The 20,760-nt window shown below is 36.3% G+C and overlaps 1 protein-coding gene across 1 annotated transcript in view; it reads left to right on the top strand.

The window, feature by feature from the left end:
• TOPAZ1 (testis and ovary specific TOPAZ 1) overlaps positions 1-20,760 on the top strand; it is a 102,300-nt gene that overhangs the window by 60,730 nt on the left and 20,810 nt on the right. Inside the window, 4 exon segments of the mRNA XM_040479588.1 lie at positions 6,249-6,315; positions 7,387-7,561; positions 9,110-9,210; positions 11,672-11,837. Of these exon segments, the coding sequence (XP_040335522.1) occupies positions 6,249-6,315; positions 7,387-7,561; positions 9,110-9,210; positions 11,672-11,837 (509 nt within the window).

The following is a 20,760-nucleotide window of genomic DNA, read 5'->3' as shown; positions in this document are numbered from 1 at the left end:
ATGCTTAGGAATGCTTTGCTTCATTCTGGGTCAGGCTGCCTGCAGTTATAGACCCTTTCCTCTGCTGTCTTACTGCCTGTTACATTAAATACAGTATATGACAAGAGTTTATTAATACTGTACTGTAGTCAGCATGAGTGAGCATATACAATGGCCCCCATGCAGAAAAAGGTTGAAAAGAAAGGCAGTAAGAAGATAATTACAATGGAAGTAAAAAAGGAGAAGTACAGATGAGGTATGCAGATGGCCAAAATTGCAAGATTTTATAAGAAGTCTATGTCTGTATCTCGTTTGCAGAGGAGGAGATAAAGGTATCCCTCATTTCAAATGAGATTAGGGAAATGGGTAAAATGTGAGAAACAGTGCAAGATTTTGGAGAAATGCACCACCTGATGAAGGCTTTAGCAGTGCAAGCGATGAATCTGTTTAACGACAATGTAATGTCACATTTCCGCAGAATCCTCAAAAGGAGGCGAAAGCAAATGTGCTTGGAAAGGTTCCTTGTTAAAGTTGCATGAAAAGAAAAAGATTCCACAGAACCAATAGATGGCAGCAATTCCGTTAGAAAGTCATTCTATACAATAACCCTCCTCTCTCTTGTCTCCCTCACACCAGCCACAAAGGTTTACAAAGGGAAGTACAGATTAATTTGTTTATTTTCCTTTATATTTTGTATTTCTTTTTAATTTTATATTATAGTACAGTATTGTAATCATTTTTATATGAATATTTTTGGGTTGTGGAATGAATCTGAGCTTCCATTATTTCTTGTGGAGAAATTGACTTTCATATACAAGTGCTTTGCATTACAAGCATGTTTCTGGAACAAATTATGCTCGCAAACCAAGATTTTACTGCACGGGTGTGTGTGTGTGCGTGTGTGTGTGTATGCATGCAATGAAATATTATTCAGCCATAAAAAAGAATGAAATCTCACCATTGCAACAATGTGGATGGAACTAGAGAGTATAATCCTAAGTGAAATAAGTCAGAGAAAGACAAATACCATATGATTTCACTCATATGTGGAATTTAAGAAACAAAACAAATGACTGTAGGGAAAAGAAGAGAGTGGCAAACCAAGAAACAGACACTTCGTATAGAGAACAAACTAATGGCTACCAGAGGGGAGGTAGGCAGGGGGATGGGTTAAATAGGTATGGTGATTAAGGAGGGAATTTGTGATAAGCACCCAGTGTTGTGCAGAAGTGTTGTATCACTAAATTATACACCTGAAACTAACTTTATACTGTGTGTTAACTAACCGGAATTTAAATAAAAACTTAAAATAAAAATTTAAAAATTAAAACACAAAGTTGCATCTCTATATACTAATAGTGAAGTATTCAGAAAAATCAAGAAAACAATCCCCTTCACAATAACCTCTTAACAAATAAATTTACTGAGGAGGTGAAAGATTTATACATTGAAAACCATGGAACTGATAAAAGTAATCAAAACAAAAAAATAAAAAGATATTCTGTGTTCATGGATCGGAAAAATTAATACTGTGAAAATGTCCATGCTACCCAAAACTAACTATAGGTTCAATTCAATTCCGATCAAAATTCTAATAACATTTTTTTTACAGAAATAGAAAAAACAATATTAAACTTCATACGGAGCTACAACATACCCTGAATGGCTAAAGCAATCTTGAGCAAAAAGAACAAAGTAGGGTATGGTGTATATATACAGAATATGTATTATTCAGCCTTTAAAAAGAAGGATATCCTACCATCTGTGACAACACGGATTAACATGGAGTACATTATGCTAAGTGAAATAAGGCAGTCACAGAAAGACAGATCTGCATGATCTCACTTGTATGTGGAATCTGAAGAAGTCTGGGAGCAGATGAGATGTTGGTCAAAGGGTACAAACTTGTAGCTGTAAAATTAGTAAGTTCTGGAGACCTATTTTACAACATAATGACTATGGTTAATCATAACGTGTACTTGGAATTTGCTGAGAGTAGATCTCGTGTTCTCACCCCCCCCCACATACACACACACTAGATGAGGTGATAGATACATTAACTATCTCAATGGTGACAATTATTTCACAATGTATATACATTTAGTAAAACATGTTGTATATCTTATATACAATTTTTATTTGTCAACATGCCTTGGTTTAACTGGGGGAAAAGTGTCAATAACAATGCTAGCTAGCAAGGGTTTAGGAAAAGTGTCTCTTATATGTTTTGGTGGGAATGTAAAATTATATAGCCATTATGGAAAATAGTTGAGCAGTTTCCTTAAAAACTGAACATATAAAAATCAAGTATAGCATTGAACTATTGGGCATTTATTGTAATGAAATGAAAACTTGTACTCAAAAATTTGTGTACAAACATTCATAGCAGCTTTAATTGTAATAGCCAAAACCTAGGGGGAAAACAGATATTCTTCAACAAGTGAATGAACAGTTCAGTTGTGGTACATCCATATCAAGGAATACTACTTAGCAATAGAAATCAACAAACTATTGAAACATGAAACAAATTGTTCTCAAAGAAATCATACTGAATTTAAAAAGCCAATCTCAAAGGCCACATGCTACGTGGTTCCATTTATATAACATTCTCAAAATCACAAAGCTGTAGATTTGGAGAACCAAGTATGGTTGACAGGGGATGGGGATAGGGGTTGGGGGTGAATATAAATGGATAACATGAGGAAGTTCCTTTGTGGTGATGGAACAGTTCTATATCTGTATTGTGGTGATGGTAACATGAATCTATATATGGGATAAAACTACATAGAACTACACACCCACAGATGAATGCATGTAAAAAGTGGTGAAAACTAAATAATATCTGTAGCCTAATTAACAGTATTGTAACAATGTCAGTTTCCTAGTTTTTATGTTGTTCTACAATTATGTAAGAAATCATCATTGGAAGAAGCTGGATGAAGAGTACCAGGACTAGGTACTATTTTGAAAATTTCTGTGAGTCTATAATTATTTCAGTATAAGTTTTTTAAGGGTAAGTACATATATTAGATACAGCCCAGAGGGCTCTACCAATTTGTATACATGGTATGTATATATACATTATGTTTGTATAGATACGTTGTATTCACGGTATATATGTTTGTATATGTGGTGTGTGTATATACGTATTTTGGTATATGTGCATATATGTACCTGTGGGGTGTGTGTGTATACATATATGTACACACACACACATATATCCATATATCCATATATCCAGAAACTTCAGAGACTATTCAGCACAGCTTTGCTAACATAGTGTGTCATACTTTTTTATCTTTTCTAGTCTATCAGGTAACAAATGGTATTTCAGTGTTCTGATTTGCTTTTCTTTTACCATAAATGAGTTTAAAACTTTTCTTTTCATGTATTTGAGGGCTGTTTTTATACTTTTTGTTGTGAATTGTCTGCTCATGTCCATTTTTCTATTGGATTCTGGTTCTTTGTTCCTTAATATTTTTTTCTAGTTTGTCAGTTGTCTTTTGAATTTGTTTATGGTTTTTACCATGCAAAAACTTTTATTTTTATTCAACCTACATTATCAATCTTTTTTTTATTGCCTCAGTTTTGAGTCATAGTTATTTTTTATTGCATCTGAATTTTGAGTCATAATTTACCTAAACCAAGGTTTTAGAGAAATTCACCCATGTTTCCTTATTTATATGGTTTCATTTCTGTAGTTAGGTTCTTAATCTATTTGGAGTTTATTCTTATGTGTGGTGTAAGATACAGATCTAATTTTTTTTTCCATTGGTTGTCCCAGTTTTCCCAGCACCATTTATTTAATTTGAGTGATTTGAAATGCTACCTTTATCAAATACTAAATCTCATATGTGTTTGGGTCTGTGTCTGGACTTTGTATTCTATTCCACTGGACTATTTGTTTATTTGTGCACCAGTTCCACAGTATTTTAATTATAGAGGCTTTAGTAATATGTTTTAACATTTTGTGGGGAAAATCCCCTGTGAAGTTTTTCTTTTCCAGGTCTCTCTTGCTCTTCTTGCATGTATGTTTTATAGCCTGTAAGTAGTTTGTCTTACCTAACTGCTTTGGCTCCTACCTGTAGTACAGTATTGAATAATAATGGATAGGGCCACCTGGGTGGCTCAGTCGGTTAAGTGTCCGACTTCAGTTCAGGTCATGATCTCATGGTTCATGAGTTCGAGCCCCACTTCGGGGCTCTGACATCTCAGAGCCTGGAGCCTGCTTCAGATTCTGTGTCTCCCTCTCTCTCTTTCCCCTCCCCTGCTACCACTCTGTCTCTCTCTCAAAAATGAATAAACATTAAAAAAATTTTAAATGAATAATAATGAATAATAATGGATATGGTGGACATCTTTTCATTGTTCCTGATCATAGTGGAAATATCTCTAGAATTTTCTCATTAAATACAATAGTAGCTTTAGGACTAAGATATATGTATTTAATCACTCTAAGAAAGTGTCTCTCAGTCCCTATATTCATAAGTGAATTGATGTTGAATTTTATCAGTCTTTTTTAATATCTGGAAATAATCATGATTTTTTCCCTTAGATTTATTAATATGGTATATGATATTGATGGATTTTCTGATACTGAAGTTGCCTTACATTTGCAAAATAAATACCACTCTGTCATGGTGTATCATTTTCTTAAGATGGTCTTGGATTCTGTTTGTCAATATTTTTAATTTTGTGGTAAAATACACATAATATTTACCATCTTAAGCGTTTTTAAGTGTATATTTCAGCAGTGTTAAATACATTCACATTTTTGTGCAGCCATCACAACCATCATCTGCGTAACTCTATTCAATTTTGTAAAACTGATTTGCTTGTTAATATTTTATCTAGCTTTTTTCATCACCGTTATAAGTGATATTGTCCTGTACTTTTCTTTCTTCCGCCTTTATCTAGTTTAAGTATCAATGTTATTTATACTTGATTCATGAAAGGAATTAGGAATTCCATTAAAAATTTTTTTTTTAATCTTTATTTATTTTTGAGAGAGAGACAGAGTGTGAGCACAGGAGGAGCAGAGAGAGAGGGAGACATAGAATCCGAAGCAGGCTCCAGGCCCTGAGCTGTCAGCACAGAGCCGGATGCGGGGCTCGAACTCACGAACCATGAGATCATGACCTGAGCCGAAGCCGGATGCTCAACCGACTGAGCCACCCAGGCGTCCCAAGGAATTCCATTTTAATGCTTATAGAGCATTATAAGTTAATTTATAGAGCACTGGGACTAATTATCAAAACTAACCCCATAATTTGATGTACAGTAATGGCACCCTCTTCTTCCTTTTTCTTCTTTTTCTCTTTCCAGTTGCCAAAGGATGTTTCTTCTTCATTTTTGTCGTTTTTTTTCTTTCCCAGAAGCTATGCATTTTATAAATTGTGTTCTTTTTTTTTTTTTTTTTTCAAAAAAATTTTAAGTTGATTTATTTATTTTGAGAGAGAGCACAAGCAGGGTATGGGCAGAGAGAGTAAGAGAGAATTCCAAGCAGGTTCCACACTGTCAGCACAGAGCCCAGTTCAGCTCAGACTCACAAACTGTGAGGTCACAAACCTGAGCAGAGATCAAGAGTCTAACACCTTAACTGACTGAGCCACCCAGGCATCCCTAGATTGTGTTCTTCAAATCATACAAACTTTTAAGTTCCTTCTGCGTGATTTGGGTTATAATCTACCCAGTTTTTGTTTTGTTCTATGGGTTTTTTAAAAATCATTTTCAAATTTAGTATGGACTTAGTCTGTTGTATTTTTTTAATCAGTGTTAGGTTCCATCTGTTCAGTTTTCCCCCACAGGGTTTTTGGTTTTTGTTTTTTGGTTTTTTTGTTTGGTTGGTTGGTTGGGGTTTTTTTGCATTGTTTTTGTTCTGGTCTGTTTCTGCTTATCACAAATCCTTGTGGATCAGCAAGGATGAAGTGGGAGCAGGAGAGAACAAGTGCTGGTTTTAATGTTTTTCTTCTCTTTTTATTCACAATTATTTTGAAGCTTTGGCATTTTCTGTCTTAGTTACTTTACAGGCTGAAGGTATGGTTTCATGTAGAATTTCCTTGTTCATTCCTGTTGCCTATGGTTTGGGGAAGAAATAATGTGAGGTGGGTATCTATGCATTTGCCATTTTCTTCAGCTCTAAAGAATTTTTATAGATACTGCATTCCTTTTTTTCCACTCTCTGAGGTATATACTTTGGAACAAGTGAATTAGGGACAATAGTGACTTTGGGGGGTGTGAACATAATTAATGCTTTTCTATTGTTAAAGGTTACGGATGAGGCAATTTAAACAGAACTGGAAATGTGATTTAGATTCAGCCTTGAATGAAATACAGGTATGACATTTACTTTTTTAAATAAATAGCTGTGATCTCTGAAAACCAGTAATAACAAAGGACCTTGAATAGTAAAAGTTTTAGGAAAAGTTTTTAAAATGTGACTGTTATACAAAGAAAGTGCTCAAGAAAAAAGTTTAATTTTTTTAATACTTTGAAATACAAATGTAACTTCTAGAGTTATGGACTATTCTAAAAATAATTCTGGAAATAATTGGCTCATTTCCAAAGTTAACTTCTATCAAGGTATAATAATCTAAGGCTTAATTAGCCTTTAATTCTTATCACTGGACAGACTCAGTGCATAAGAAAGTTGGCTTTCTTGTCACAGTCCATGGATGGCTGCGATATGTGAGATGATAGTGGAAAGCCAAGGCCAGTGTGCCTTTTCCAGGTGTTTGGAGGATAAGAAATGGAGAACTTTCAGGACGATTTTACTGTTTGGTTTAAGATGATTTTTATATTCATGTAGTAATTGTTGGTCTAGTCTTAATTAGTATTTATATCCTTGAAACAATCTGTTGGTATGGAAAACTATTTCTTTGTTTATAATAGAAAATAATGAGAAGATGTTAAGTTTACTGAAATTTACTTTGTATTCCCTATCACAGAAGAAATGTAATTCCCAAAATGATATTTGGGCCCCAAATCATAAATGGGGCCAAATAATAGTAAAATGCAATCTGTAAAAGTAGCAAAATAATGTATTTCTCTGGAGACAGCTCAAATCATATTGCTAATTATCTCTTTTCCATAAAATCTATCCTACTGTCTAGTTCAGGTTTGAGGGTGACATCCTTAAGTACATTAGGAACAAGACCATTAAAACAAATGGACATTGCCATCTGGAACTTATAGAGACTGTGCTATAGTCAGAAACACAAATTGTATGATAGTAAGTTTTTTAATGGTATAACACTGCTGGTAAGTTTATAAGACCTATGGAGATTGTCTTATTAATTTCTGTATATCTAATGTCAGCATGTGCCTATTCCATAATATGTTTGCATAATGACAGCTTTCTTTCTCTTTTTTTGTTTTGTTTTGTTTTGTTTCTAATAATTCTGATAGCATTGTAAAGAAAAAGGTGACTGGACCAAATTGGGAAATTTATACATTAACATAAAAATGAGCTGTGGAAACTTTGCAGATTTCCAGAGATTTTGTGCTTGTATTGCTGAAACACTAACACAAAACTGTAAAGAAGAGAGACCAGGCGTTCCATTTTGTGAATTTGCTGAAACAGGTAAAATGTCACTATTTGGGTCTGAGTATTATGTGTGTTAGCGTGGTGCAGTGTTCTTAACAGGAATGTAAAGCTCTTAATATTTTCCACGTTGGGGATAAGTTAATATTGCAGATTTCAGATTTCTCTTTATAAATATTTCCATCTTTTTGTTATTAAGTTAGATTATAATGATATAAGGTAAAGAATTAGTGTGTTTTAAAATTTTTTTTTCCAACTTTTTTTATTTATTTTTGGGACAGAGAGAGACAGAGCATGAACGGGGGAGGGGCAGAGAGAGAGGGAGACACAGAATCGGAAACAGGCTCCAGGCTCTGAGCCATCAGCCCAGAGCCTGACGCGGGGCTCGAACTCACAGACCACGAGATCGTGACCTGGCTGAAGTCGGACGCTTAACCGACTGTGCCACCCAGGCGCCCCAAGAATTGGTGTTTTAATATCTCATGCTTCATGTTTTATTTTTCTTTTCATTCAGATTGGTAAAACTATTTCTAGCAAATTATACTGGAGCACCTGAATTTTTGAATCACTTAAGTTGTTACTATCTTCACTACAAGTCAACAAAATTCATGTTTTTGAGCTCTTCGCTGCTATTTATATATTTTTAAAATGTTTATTTGTTTATTTTGAGAGACAGAGTGAACATAAGCAGAAAGAGAGTCCCAAGCAGGCTCTCCACCATCAGCGCCGAACCTGACACAGGACTCAATCCCACAAACCATGAGATCATGGCCTGAGCTGAAATCAAGAGTCAGACACTCAACTGACTGAGCCACCCAGGTGCCCCTTCTCACTGCTGTATATTCTTTATCAGGGGTCAGCACATGTTTTCTGCAAAGGGCCAGGTAGTAAATGTTTTAGGCTTTACACATTCACATTTAATCTGTGTTACATAGTTTTCTTTTCCTTTCAAACAACCCTTTAAAAATAGGGAAACATGGGAGGCTCCTGGGTGGCTCAGTCGGTTGAGTGTCCGACTTCAGCTCAGGTCAAGATCTCACAGTTCGTGAGTTTGAACCTTGTGTTGGGCTCTGTGCTGACAGCTCAGGGCCTGGACCCTGCTTTGGATTCTGTGTCTCCCTCTCTCTCTGCTCCTCCCCTGCTCACACTCTGTCTCTCTCTCAAAAATAAATATTAAAAAAAAAATTTTTTTTTTAAATAGGGAAACATGGGACACCCAGGTGGCTCTGTCAGTTAGTTAAGCATCCGACTTCAGCTCAGGTCATGATCTCATGGTTCGTGGGTTCAAGCCCTGCATCAGGCTCTGTGCTGACAGCTCAGAGCCTGGAGCCTGCTTCTGATTCTGTGTGTGTGTCTCTCTCTCCCAAAAATAAATAAAAACATTAAAAAAAAATTCTTTTTAATAGGGAAACCATTTTTAGCTCTCAGGCTATACAAAAACAGACCACACACCAGATTTGGCATGTAGGCTGTGGTTTGCCGACACCTGATCTTTGGTCTAGTATCAATAATTTCATGTTAATTTGCCTTTTCTGTCATTTTAAATGACTTTTCCACCTTTTCCCATATGCCTACTTTGTGTTCCAGTTAGCAAAGATCCACAAAATAGTGAAGTAGATAAAACTTTGCTGGGAAGAATTGGAATCAGTGCTATGTACTTCTATCACAAGCTGTTGCAGTGGGCCAAGGTATGTCATTAAATTTTGTTTGGGCTTGGTACAGAAACTGTTAATTTTAAATTTTTTAACAGAATATAGTTAGCACTACAAATTAGAAATTTGCTAATAATGTTACAAGTGGCAAAATGAGTCCCAGGCTAGTAAGTGAATTATTAGGTAGTATATTAAGCAAACGTGGAAAGGAAGTATCAGGAGACCGGCTACCCTGAAGTATCTCACTATAGGGAGCACTTGGGAAGCTGTGCTAAATACCATTTTGCAAGAGTTCAAGACCTTTTTTTTAAGATGAATCTGGGAAACTCACAACAGAACTTCTTAAAAATCATCTCCTAGAATGCTCTGGAATACTATATCCCATATATCTTGATATCTGCTTTGGGATATCTACATAGAAGTGGTCTAGTTATTCTGGACTATACTGAACTACCATTCTTTAGATTTCCCTGAGGTGTCAGGTGGTTATAGATTCATTAAAGTGAAATAAAGGACAGGAATATCTAAAATAAGAAGTAAGTGCTGAGGGATAAATGGAGCAGTTGAGAGTGTGGTCAATACTGAATCAACTATTATATCTTTTTGTTACTACTTCTTATATTTCATATAATTGAAGGTGAATTGAATAAGTTATAATTGAATATGTTCAATAACATTTAAGCACAGGGTCACTCCTACATATACAGATTCATGGATATTAAAAATTTTAATGCTTATCTATTTCTGAAAGAGAGAGACAGAGCGTGAGCAGAGGAGGGGCAGAGAGAGAGGGAGACACACAATCCAAAGTAGGCTTCAGGCACCGAGCTGTCAGCGCAGAGCTGGATGTGGGACTCGAACTCATGAACCACAAGATCATGACCTGAGCCAACATGGACACTTAACCTACTGAGTCACCCAGGCACCCCCATGGATTTGTTTTATTTAAAAAACAACAACAGTGGCACCTGGGTGGCTCAGTCGGTTGGGCGTCTGACTTTAGCTTAGGTCATGATCTCACATTTCGTGAGTTTGAGCCCCGTGTCAGGCTCTGTGCTGACAGCTCAGAGCCTGGAGCCTGCTTCAGATTCTGTGTCTCCCTCTCTCTTTCTACCCTCCTCCACTCATGCTCTGTCTGTCTCTGTCTCAAAAATAACTAAACATTAAAAAATTTTTTTTAAAAAACAGCAACAGAATCCTTATATGTAAGGTCTTCAGTCTCCAAGCTCTTCATGAGGTTTAGCACCTACTGTGATGTGTGATCCCATACCAACTGATGTGTGATTAGTATGTGATCCCATACTGGGATGGGCAGAATGTACCTTGTCCCTGGTCTCACAATCTAGTTTAAGGTTCATCATAGCATTAATTTCTTAGATATTTAATGCTTGAGAAATTGAGGACTACATGATAAAATCTTTTTGAAAAAGATAGATTTTGCTACAATTTTAAGGCATATTTTAATTTTATTTGGTTAATACTATCTCTTAAGAGGTTGGTGAGTTTGTACCTGAATTTTGATTTAAAATTTTCACTGTCTTGTTTGAAACAAATATTTTATTTATTTTACTTAGTATGAATTTTTTTAGTGGAAACCTATTCCTTTTGAACACAAAATTATTAAGATTATGTTAAAGCTTTCCCTTTAAAAATGCACTCATTTATATAGGCAACTTAAAAATACTTTGACATCACAATATGAATCTGACTCAGCTAGTATAGAATATAATATAAAAGAAGGGTCCATAAACTAAGAGCCAGATCTGGCCCTCACCTGTTTTTTTACATCTCAAGAGGTAAGAGTGTTTTTTACATTTTTAAACAGTTAGAAAAGAAACACAGCAACAACTAAAAAGAATGTGCAACTGACTAAATGTGACCTGCAGAGCCTAAGTATTTACTATCTGGCTGTCTATAGAAAAAGTTTGCTGACTCTTGATATAAAATAATAATATATGTCTCATTTCTGATGTCCACACTAGAGCTAATCTTTTATGTAGACTATGTGAATAGTCTATTGAATAAAAAAGACAGTTTCCAGTCAGTAGTTTTATTCTTTTTTTTCCCCCACTGTCATTCTTCCTATAAATTTGATAAGACATTATCTCGATTTTCACTGTCTCTCCCTCTTGACTCTTAGGGTGATCAACAGAAGAAGTGCAGAAACTTGTAATCAGTAGTTTTCCACATTAGGGCAAGAACTCCTTTTTCCAAAAGAAATCTTTAGGGAAAGCACAAGTATAAAAACACTTGAAAAAAGGAGTCAGCAGTGTGAGGATTAATAGTGAGGCAAAGCCCTGCTTCCTCCCCTTCCCTGTCTGTCTTTGTGGCTAAGCAGGAGGGGACTGAAAACAGGGATTTTAGAGCAGTTTGAAAACCATCAGTATAGAAGGATGATTAATATCGGATAATTGGTTTGTATATAATTACTCATTTTGTACCTCTGTGATACTCTACATGAATGATATTCAATGAGTGTTCTTTACTTTTACTCTAGGGAAGGAAGGTCTTAGATAAACTATATGAATTGAAAATACATTTTACAACTTTAAAAGGACTTACAGGGCCTGAGAAGTTAGCACCAAGATGTCAAATTGTGAATATTGCAGCAGAAATTTTTCTAAAAAGTGGAAGCCTAGATGGTGCCATTTGGGTATTGAGGGGTAAGTTCTGATATATGTAAGCATAATATAATTGGTTGTTACAAATTCTTGTCTATGTAATTACCTTAAATTGATGTTGAATTGTGAATGGCAGTTTGACCTAATAAACCCTAGTGATCATGTGCATAGGAAAGGTGGTTGATGTGTTAAATGGAAGGAGAAAGTTAACCTCACTTTAAAGAAAAAATCGTATGACCCTTTGTTGAAAAGCTAGTTCTTACTTCAGCCCAGGCACCATACTAATAAATGCTTTACATCAATTATCTCAGTTAATTTTCATAGAAACTCTACAAGTTTGGAATTAGTATAACCCCCTTTTTTTGTTAGTTAAAAAATGTCAGAGACATTAAGCCACTTGCCCAAAATGATACAACAAGTAAGAAGTGGAGGCTGGATTCAAACCCAGACAGTCCAGCTTCAGAGCCCAGGCTTCAGCTACCACTGGGGCAGGTAAATCCCTATTGATAATCTGCATGAACTCTTAACCTTTGTACATACAGGCAAACATGACGTCAAGCCAGGACAAGCAAGGTTACTTCCCTATTAAGTCAATCCATCTAGCAGAAATCACAATGAAATTAAGCCAGGAGAAGCAATTAAGATTGGTTTGCTATGAGGTAAATGAAAACTTAGAGATCACACTGGTAACACAACATGCTACATGATGGTACCTCTGGCTGCTTAAACCATCAGGCAGATTTCACTTGATAAAATGGGATAACAGTGAAGAAACCTCAAGAATCTCTGGGTTTATGGGGCAACTGGGTGGTTCAGTCAGTTAAGCATCTGAACAACTCAGGTCATGATCTCACAGTCCATGGATTCGAGTCCTGCATCAGGATCTGTGCTGACTGACAGCTCAGAGCCTGGAGTCTGCTTCGGATTCTGTGTCTCCCTCTCTGTCTGCCCCTTCCCTGCTCATGCTAGCTCTCTCTCTCTCTGAAAAATAAATAAACATTAAAGAAATTAAAAATCTCTGGGTTTAGGTGGAAAGATAGAATATATGCACAGGTAGAGCAAATAGATAATCTTTACACTAACACACAAGCACATATACATGCACATACATATGAATATATAATTTATGTATTATATACGTGGAATAATTGCATACATATATGTAATGCCTTGTATTTGTTCAGGGCTGAGAGTTTATGGAATACAGAGGTTCTGAGTGGACTTCAGGATCAAAAGCTTGTTGGAAAGGGTTTTCTCCAACTTAACAAATATAGCCAGTGAAGTTTGCTAAGTGGGGAAGGGTAACCAAAATACAAAAATAGAAATTAGCAAGATGTAAGCCAGAGCTCACAAGCTTTGTTGGAAAGGAGAGATGTGGTGAGAATGGAAAGGTTAAAATGGTTGGTAAAAATGAGCGTGAGTCACCTTATGATAGGAAATTTCAGCCTAAAAATTCTGGAAAAACCAATCTTTCTCAAACTAGAGCATGAAGGAGGGTTTGTGTGAAGGGTGTAAAATGAACTGTGGAGATTTCAAATTTTTACAATTTTAATGTTCTCTTTAAAAATTCTGTAAGTTATAACACAGGATTTCCTTTTGCAGGGATAATTTCAACTGAAAGTCATTTTCATAAATAAAAATTTACTTCTTCAAAAGAAAGACCCACAGAAGTATACTAAGTTCTCCCCAGAATTATTTTATTGTTAAAAGCATTCTGCAGTAAACAGGCCTTTCTCAAGAAAGGAAATACAAAGGACTCTATCTCACTTGTAATACATGAGTGCAATACTCATAATAAAAATATACATTAAAATTACAAAATACCTGTCAGAGTAGCAAAATAAGAGTTTAGTGATATACTTTTCATGAAAGTATAGAGAAGCAGGCATTCACATACATTGTCTTTAGGGGCTTTTTGGCAAAATATCTGTTAAAATCTAATAGTGCATATTTTCTTTTATGTTTCATCTCTATTTCTAGGAATTTCTCCTGCAAACACAAGTATGTACTGTAAGTTGTCTACAATCTTTTTTTGAGAGAGAGAGATAGATTGAGAGAGTGTGCACGAGCAGGGAGAGAGGGACGAAGGAGAGAGTGACAGAGAGAAAGAGAGAGAGAGAGAGAGAGAGAGAGAGAGAGATAGGATCTCAAGCAGGCTGCATGCTCAGCATGGAGCCCAACTTGGGGCTCGATCCCATGACCCTGGGATCATGACCCACACTAAAGGCAAGAGTCAGATGTTCAACCAAATAAGCTACCCAGGAACCCCTAGAATATATTTTTTAACCATCACAGTGCTAACAAAGGATTCCACATAACTTAAATGTTTCATTAAAAAAGTACAAGTTGATTGACTGTGTGATAGCCATATGATGGAGTAGAATAAGGCAGATCTACAAATAATCATTTGGAATGTTCTCCAGGATCTGTTGCCGGATGAAAAAAGGAATGTGCAGAACAGTGTCAACAGTAACGTAAATAAGATGGACACACACGTATTTCCTTTTATATCCTTAAAATATTTTTAGAAGGATGCACAAGAAACAAAGAATGGTGTTTGCTTCTGGAAAGAAGAGTTTAGTGCTTGGAGGACATGGATAGGAGGCAGATTAACTTTTTCCATATGCTTTTTCTGTATTTTTTCCTTTTATTTTTCTTTTTTAATTATTTTTTTCCAAATTTTTATTGAGATAGTATTTAGATAACATACAGTGTAATGTTGGTTTCAGGAGTAGAATTTAGTGATTCATCACCTACGTATATCACCCAGTGCTCATCACAACAAGTGCCCTCCTATTAATGCCCATCATCCATTTAGCCCATCACCCATCCACCTCCCTTCATCAACCATCAGTTTGTCCTCTATTGTTGATAGTCTTTGGGGTGCCTGGCTGGCTTAGTTGGTTAAGTGTCTTGACTTCGGCTCAGGTCATGATCTCATGGTTTATGGGTTCCAGCCCTGCTTTTGCTGTCAGCACAGAGGATGCTTCAGATTCTCTATCCCACCCCCTTCCCCTGCTCACATTCTTTCTCCCTCTCTCTCTCAAAAATGAACATTAAAAAAAATATTTAAGTCTATTATGGTTTGTTTCCCTCTCTCTTTCCCCCTTCCCCTATGTTCATCTGTTTTGCTTCCTAAATTATACATATCTGTGAAATAATAAGGTATTTGTCTTTCTCTGACTTATTTTGCTTAGCATAATACACTCTACCTCCATCCACATCATTGCAAATGGCAAGATGTCATTCTTTGTGATGGTTGCATAATATTCCATTGTATATCTATACCACATCTTTATCCACTTATCAGTGGACAGACACTTGGACTCTTTCCATAGTTTGGCTATTGTTGATAATGCTGCTATAAACATCAGTGTGCATGTACCCCTTCGAATCTGTATTTTTGTAACCTTTGGGTAAATACCTACTAGTGAATTGCTAGTTCGTAGGGTAGTTCTATTTTTAAATTTTTGAGGAATCTCCATACAGTTCTCCAGAGTGGCTACACCAGTTTGCATTTCCACCAACAGTGCAAGAGGGTTCCCTTTCTAGACATCCGTGCCAACATGTGTTGTCTCTTGTGTTGTAAATCTTAGCCATTCTGATAGGTGTGAGGTGGTATCTCACTGTAGTTTTGATTTGTATTTCCCTGATGATGAGTGATGTTGAGCATTTTTTCATGTGTCTGTTAGCTATCTGGATGTCTTCTTTGGAAAAATGTCTATAAATGTCTTCTGCCCATTTCTTAACTGGAATGTTTATTTTGGGGGTATTGAGTTTGATAAGTTCTTAATAGATTTTGGATATTATCTTTCTCAGACATGTCATTTGCAAATATCTTCTCCCATTCTGTAGGTTGCCTTTTAGTTTTGTTGATTGTTTTCCTTTGCTATGCAGAAGTTTTTTATTTTGATGAGGTCCGAATAGTTCATTTTTGCTTTTGTTTCCCTTGCCTCTGAAGACATGTCTAGTAAGAAGTTGCTATGACTGAGGCCAGGGAGGTTGCTTGCTGTGTTCTCTAGGTTTTTGATGGTTTCCTGTCTCACATTTAAGTGTTTCATCCATCTTGAATTTCTTTTTGTGTATGGTATAAGAAAGTAGTCCAGTTTCATTCTTCTGCATGTTGCTGTCCAGTTTTCCCAGTACCATTTGCTGATGAGATTGTCTTTTTTTCCATTGGATATACTCTTCTGCTTTGTCAAAGATTGGTTGACCACATACTTGTGGGTCTAATTCTGGGTTTTCTGTTCTGTTCCATTGATCTGTGTCTGTTTTTGTGTCAGTACCATACTGTATTGATAACTGCAGCTTTGTAATACAGCTTGAAGTCCAGAATTGTGATGCCTCCCACTTTCCTTTTTCTTTTTTTTTTTTTTTAATGTTTGTTTATTTTTGAGAGAGAGAGCATGAGCAGGGGAGGAGCAGAGAGACGGGAGACACAGAATCTGAAGGAGGCTCCAGGCTCTGAGCTGTCAACACAGAGCCTGACACAGGGCTTGAACTCATGAACCACGAGAGCATGACCTGGGCCAAAGTTGGGCGCTTAACCTGACTGAGCCACCCAGGCGCCCCTCCTTTTCTTTTTCAGGATGGTTCCATACCAATTTTAGGGTTGTTTGCTCTAGTTCTGTGAAAAATGCTGGTGGTATTTTGATAGGGATTGCATTAAATGTGTAGACAACTTTGGGTAGTATCGACATTATAACAATGTTTGTTCTTTCAATCCACAAGCATGGAATGTTTTTCCATTTCTTTGTGTCCTCTTTAATTTCTTTTTTTTTTTTTTATATTTTTAACCTTGATTTTTTATTTTTTAAAATTTACATCCAAATTAGTTAGTATATAGTGAAGCAATGATTTCAGTAGATTCCTTAATGCCCCTTACCCATTTAGCCCATCCCCCCTCCCACAACCCCTCTAGTAACCCTCAGTTTGTTCTCCATATTTATGAGTCTCTTTTGTTTTGTCCCCCTCCATGTTTTTGTATTATTTTTGTTTCCCTTCCCTTATGTTCATCGGTTTTTCTCTTAAAGTCCTCATATGAGTGAAGTCATATGATTTTTGTCTTTCTCTGACTGACTAATTTCACTTAACATAATACCCTCCAGTTCCATCCACGTAGTTGCAAATGGCAAGATTTCATTCTTTTTGATTGCCGAGTAATACTCCATTGTATATATACCACATTTTCTTTATCCATTCATCCATCGATGGGCTCTTTCCATACTTTGGCTATTGTTGATAGTGTTACTATAAACATAGGGGTGTGTCCTCTTTAATTTCTTTCATAAGTGTTCTATAGTTTTCAGAGTACCGATTTTTTACCTCTTTTGTTAGGTTTATTCCAAGGTATCTATGGTTTTTGGTGCAATTTTAAATGGGATTGATTCCTTGATTTGTTTTTCTTCTGCTTCTTTTGGTGTGTAGAAATGGCAACAGATTTCTGAACATTGATTTTATATCCTGCAACTTTGTTGAATTTATATATTAGTTCTGGCAATTTTTGGTGAAGTCTTTTAGGTTTTCTATATAGAATATCATGTCATCTACAAAGAGCAAAGGTTTGACTTCTTCATTGCCGATTTGGATGCTTTTCATTTCTTTTTGTTGTCTGATTGGTGAGGCTCAGACTTCCAATACTATGGTAAGTAACAGTGGTGAGAGTAGACATCCCTGTCTTTTTCCTGGCTATACAGGAAAAGCTCTCAGTTTTTCTCCACTGAGGATAATATTGGCCGGGGGTCTTTTGTATATGGCCTTTATGATGTTGAGGTATGTTCCATCTATACCTACTTTGTTGAGCATTTTTGTCAAGAGTGGAGGCTGTGTTTTGTCAAATGCTTTTTTTTTTTTTTCAATCTATTGAGAGGATATATGGTTCTTTTCTTTTATTGTGGTGTATCACATTGATTTGCAAATATTGAACCAGCCCTACAGCCCAGGAATAAGTCCCACTTAATTATGGTAAATAATTCTTTTAATGTATTGTTGGATTTGATTTGTTAGTATCTTGTTGAGAATTTTTGCATCCATGTTCATCAGGGATATTGGCCTGTAAGTCTCCTTTATAGTGGGGTCTTTGTCTGGTTTTGGATTCAAGGTGATGCTGTCCTCATAGAATGAATTTGGAAGTTTTCCTTTCATTTCTGTTTTTTGGAAGTTTGAGAAGAATAGGTATTAACTTTTTTTTTTTTTTTAACGTTTTATTTATTTTTCAGACAGAGAGAGACAGAGCATGAACGGGGGAGGGGCAGAGAGAGAGGGAGACACAGAATCGGAAACAGGCTCCAGGCTCTGAGCCATCAGCCCAGAGCCTGACGCGGGGCTCGAACTCACGGACCGCGAGATCGTGACCTGGTTGAAGTCGGACGCTTAACTGACTGCGCCACCCAGGCGCCCCTATTAACTCTTAAATGTCTGGTACAATTTCCCTGGGAAGCCGTCTGGCACAGGACTTTTATTTGTTGGGAGATTTTTGATTACTGATTCCGTTTCTTTGCTGGTTTGGGTTTGTTCAGATTTTCTGTTTCTTCCTGTTTCAGTTTTGGTTGTTTGTGTGTTTCTAGGAATTTGACCATTTCTTCCACATTGACCAGTTTGTTGGCATATAATTTGTAATACTCTCATAATTTTATATTTCTGTGATGTTGGTTGTGATCACTCCTCTTTCATTTGTGACTTTATTTGTTTATTTTATTTTTGATAAGTCTGGCTAGGGGTTTATCAACTTTATTAATTCTTTCTGAGAACCAGCTCTTAGTTTCATTGATCTGTTCTACTGGGTTTTTGTGTTTGTTTCTATTTTATTTATTTCTGCTCAAATCATTATTACTTCCTCTATTCTGCTGGATTTAGGCTTTATTTGCTGTTCCTTTTCTACCCTCTTTAGGTGTAATTTAAGTTGTTTGAGGCATGTCTTACTTCTTGAGGTAGGCCTGTATTACGGTATACTTCCCTCTTAGGACCACCTTTGCCATATCCCAAAGGTTTTGACTATCATGTTTTCATTTTCATTTGCTTCCATGTATTTTTTTAAATTTCTTCTTTAATTTCCTGGTTATCCCATTTATCCTTTAGTAGGAGTTTAGTCTCCAATAATTTGCAGTCTTTCCAAATTTTTTCTTATGGCTGACTTCAGGTTTCATAACGTTGTGGTCTGAAAATACGCATGGTATGATCTCAGTTTTTTGTACTTGTTGAGAGCTGATTTGTGACCCAGTATGTGATCTAATCTGTAGAATGTTCCATGGTCACTTGAGAAGAATGTGTATACTCCAGCTTTAGGATGAAAAGTTCTGAATATATCTGTTAAGTCTATCTGGTCCAGTGTGTCATTCAAGGCTATTGTTTCTTTGTTGATCTGCTTAGATGATCTATCCATTGTTGTAAGTGGCATGTTAAAGTCCTTTACTATTATTGTATTATTATCACTGTGTTTCTTTATGTTTGTTATTAATTGCTTTATATATTTGGGCGCATAAATGTTTACAATTGTTAGATCTTCTTGATAGGTAGGTCCCTTAATTATGGTATAATGCCCTTCTTCATCTCACATTACAGTCTTTGGTTTAAAATCTGGTTTGTCTAAGTATGGCTACTCTGGCTTTGTTTTGGCATCTGTTAGCATGATAAATCATTATCCATCCTCTCACTTTCAGTCTGTAGGTGTCTTTAGGTCTAAAGTGATCCTCTTAGGGGCACCTGGGTGGCTCAGTAGGTTGAGCGTCCCACTTCAGCTCAGGTCATGATCTCTCGGTTCGTGAGTTCAAGCCCCGCTTTGGGCTCTGTGCTGACAGCTCAGAGCCTGGAGCCTGCTTTGGATTCTGTGTCTCCTTCTCTCTCTGCCCCTCCCGTGCTCATGCTCTGTCTCTCAAAAATGAATAAATAAACAAAAAAAGAAGTTTAAAAAAAATAAAGTGATCCTCTTGTAGGCACCACGTAGATGGGTCTTGTTTGTTTATCCATTCTGATACCCTGTGTCCTTTGATTTGAGCTTTTAGTCCATTATATTTAGAGCTACTATTGATAGATGTCAATTTGGTGACATTGTGTTATCTATAAAGTTGGTGTTTCTGGTGATGTTCTCTCTTCCTTTCTAGTCTTTATGCTTTTGCTCTTTTTTTCCCACTTCAAAGCGTCCCCTTTAATATTTCTTGCAGGGCTGGGTTAGTGGTCATGAACTCCTTTAGTTTTTGTTTGGGAAACTGTCTTTCCTGTATTCTGCGTGACAGCCTTGCTGCATAAAGTATTCTTGGCTGCATACTTTTCCCATTTAGCACATTGAGTATATCGTGCCATTCTCTTCTGGCCTGCCAAGTTTCTGGACAGATCTGCTGCAAACCGATCTGTCTTGCTTTGCAGGTTAAGGATTTTTTTTTACCCTTGCTTCTTTCAGGATTCCTTCTTTATATGAGCATTTTGTGAATTCCACTATGAGGGGTCTTGGTGATGACTGGCTTTTGTTGAATTTATTGGGAATTCTCTGTGGTTCTAATGGATTTGGATCTGTGTTCTTCCTTAGATTAGAGAGGTTTTCAGCTGTAATTTGCTTGTATAAACTTTCTGCTCCTTTCTCTTTCTCTTTCTCTTTTTCTTCTGGGACTCCTATGATAGGAATGTTGTTGTGCTTTAAGGAGTCACTGAGTTCCCTAAGTCTACATCCATGATCCGGTACCTTTCTTTCCTTCTTTTTTTCAGCTCCAGTATTTCCCATAATTTTATCTTCTGTATCACTCATTTGTTCTTCTGCTTCCTTGTTGTCATTACACCCAGTCGGTTTTGCATCTTAGTTATAATATTTTTTATTTTGACTGGACTAGTTTTTAGGTTATTTTATCTGTGCAGTAAGGGATTCTCTAGTGTTTTCTATGCTTTTCTCAAGCCCAGCTAGTATCCTTATAATTATTATTTTAAATTCTGATTTGGACATCTTACTTATATTTGTATTGATTAAATCCCTGGCCAT

This window comes from Herpailurus yagouaroundi, unplaced genomic scaffold (assembly GCF_014898765.1).
Source record: "Herpailurus yagouaroundi ecotype Mexico unplaced genomic scaffold, PumYag 159, whole genome shotgun sequence".
Lineage (NCBI taxonomy): Eukaryota > Metazoa > Chordata > Mammalia > Carnivora > Felidae > Herpailurus > Herpailurus yagouaroundi.
This window is presented reverse-complemented; position numbering and strand designations above follow the sequence as displayed.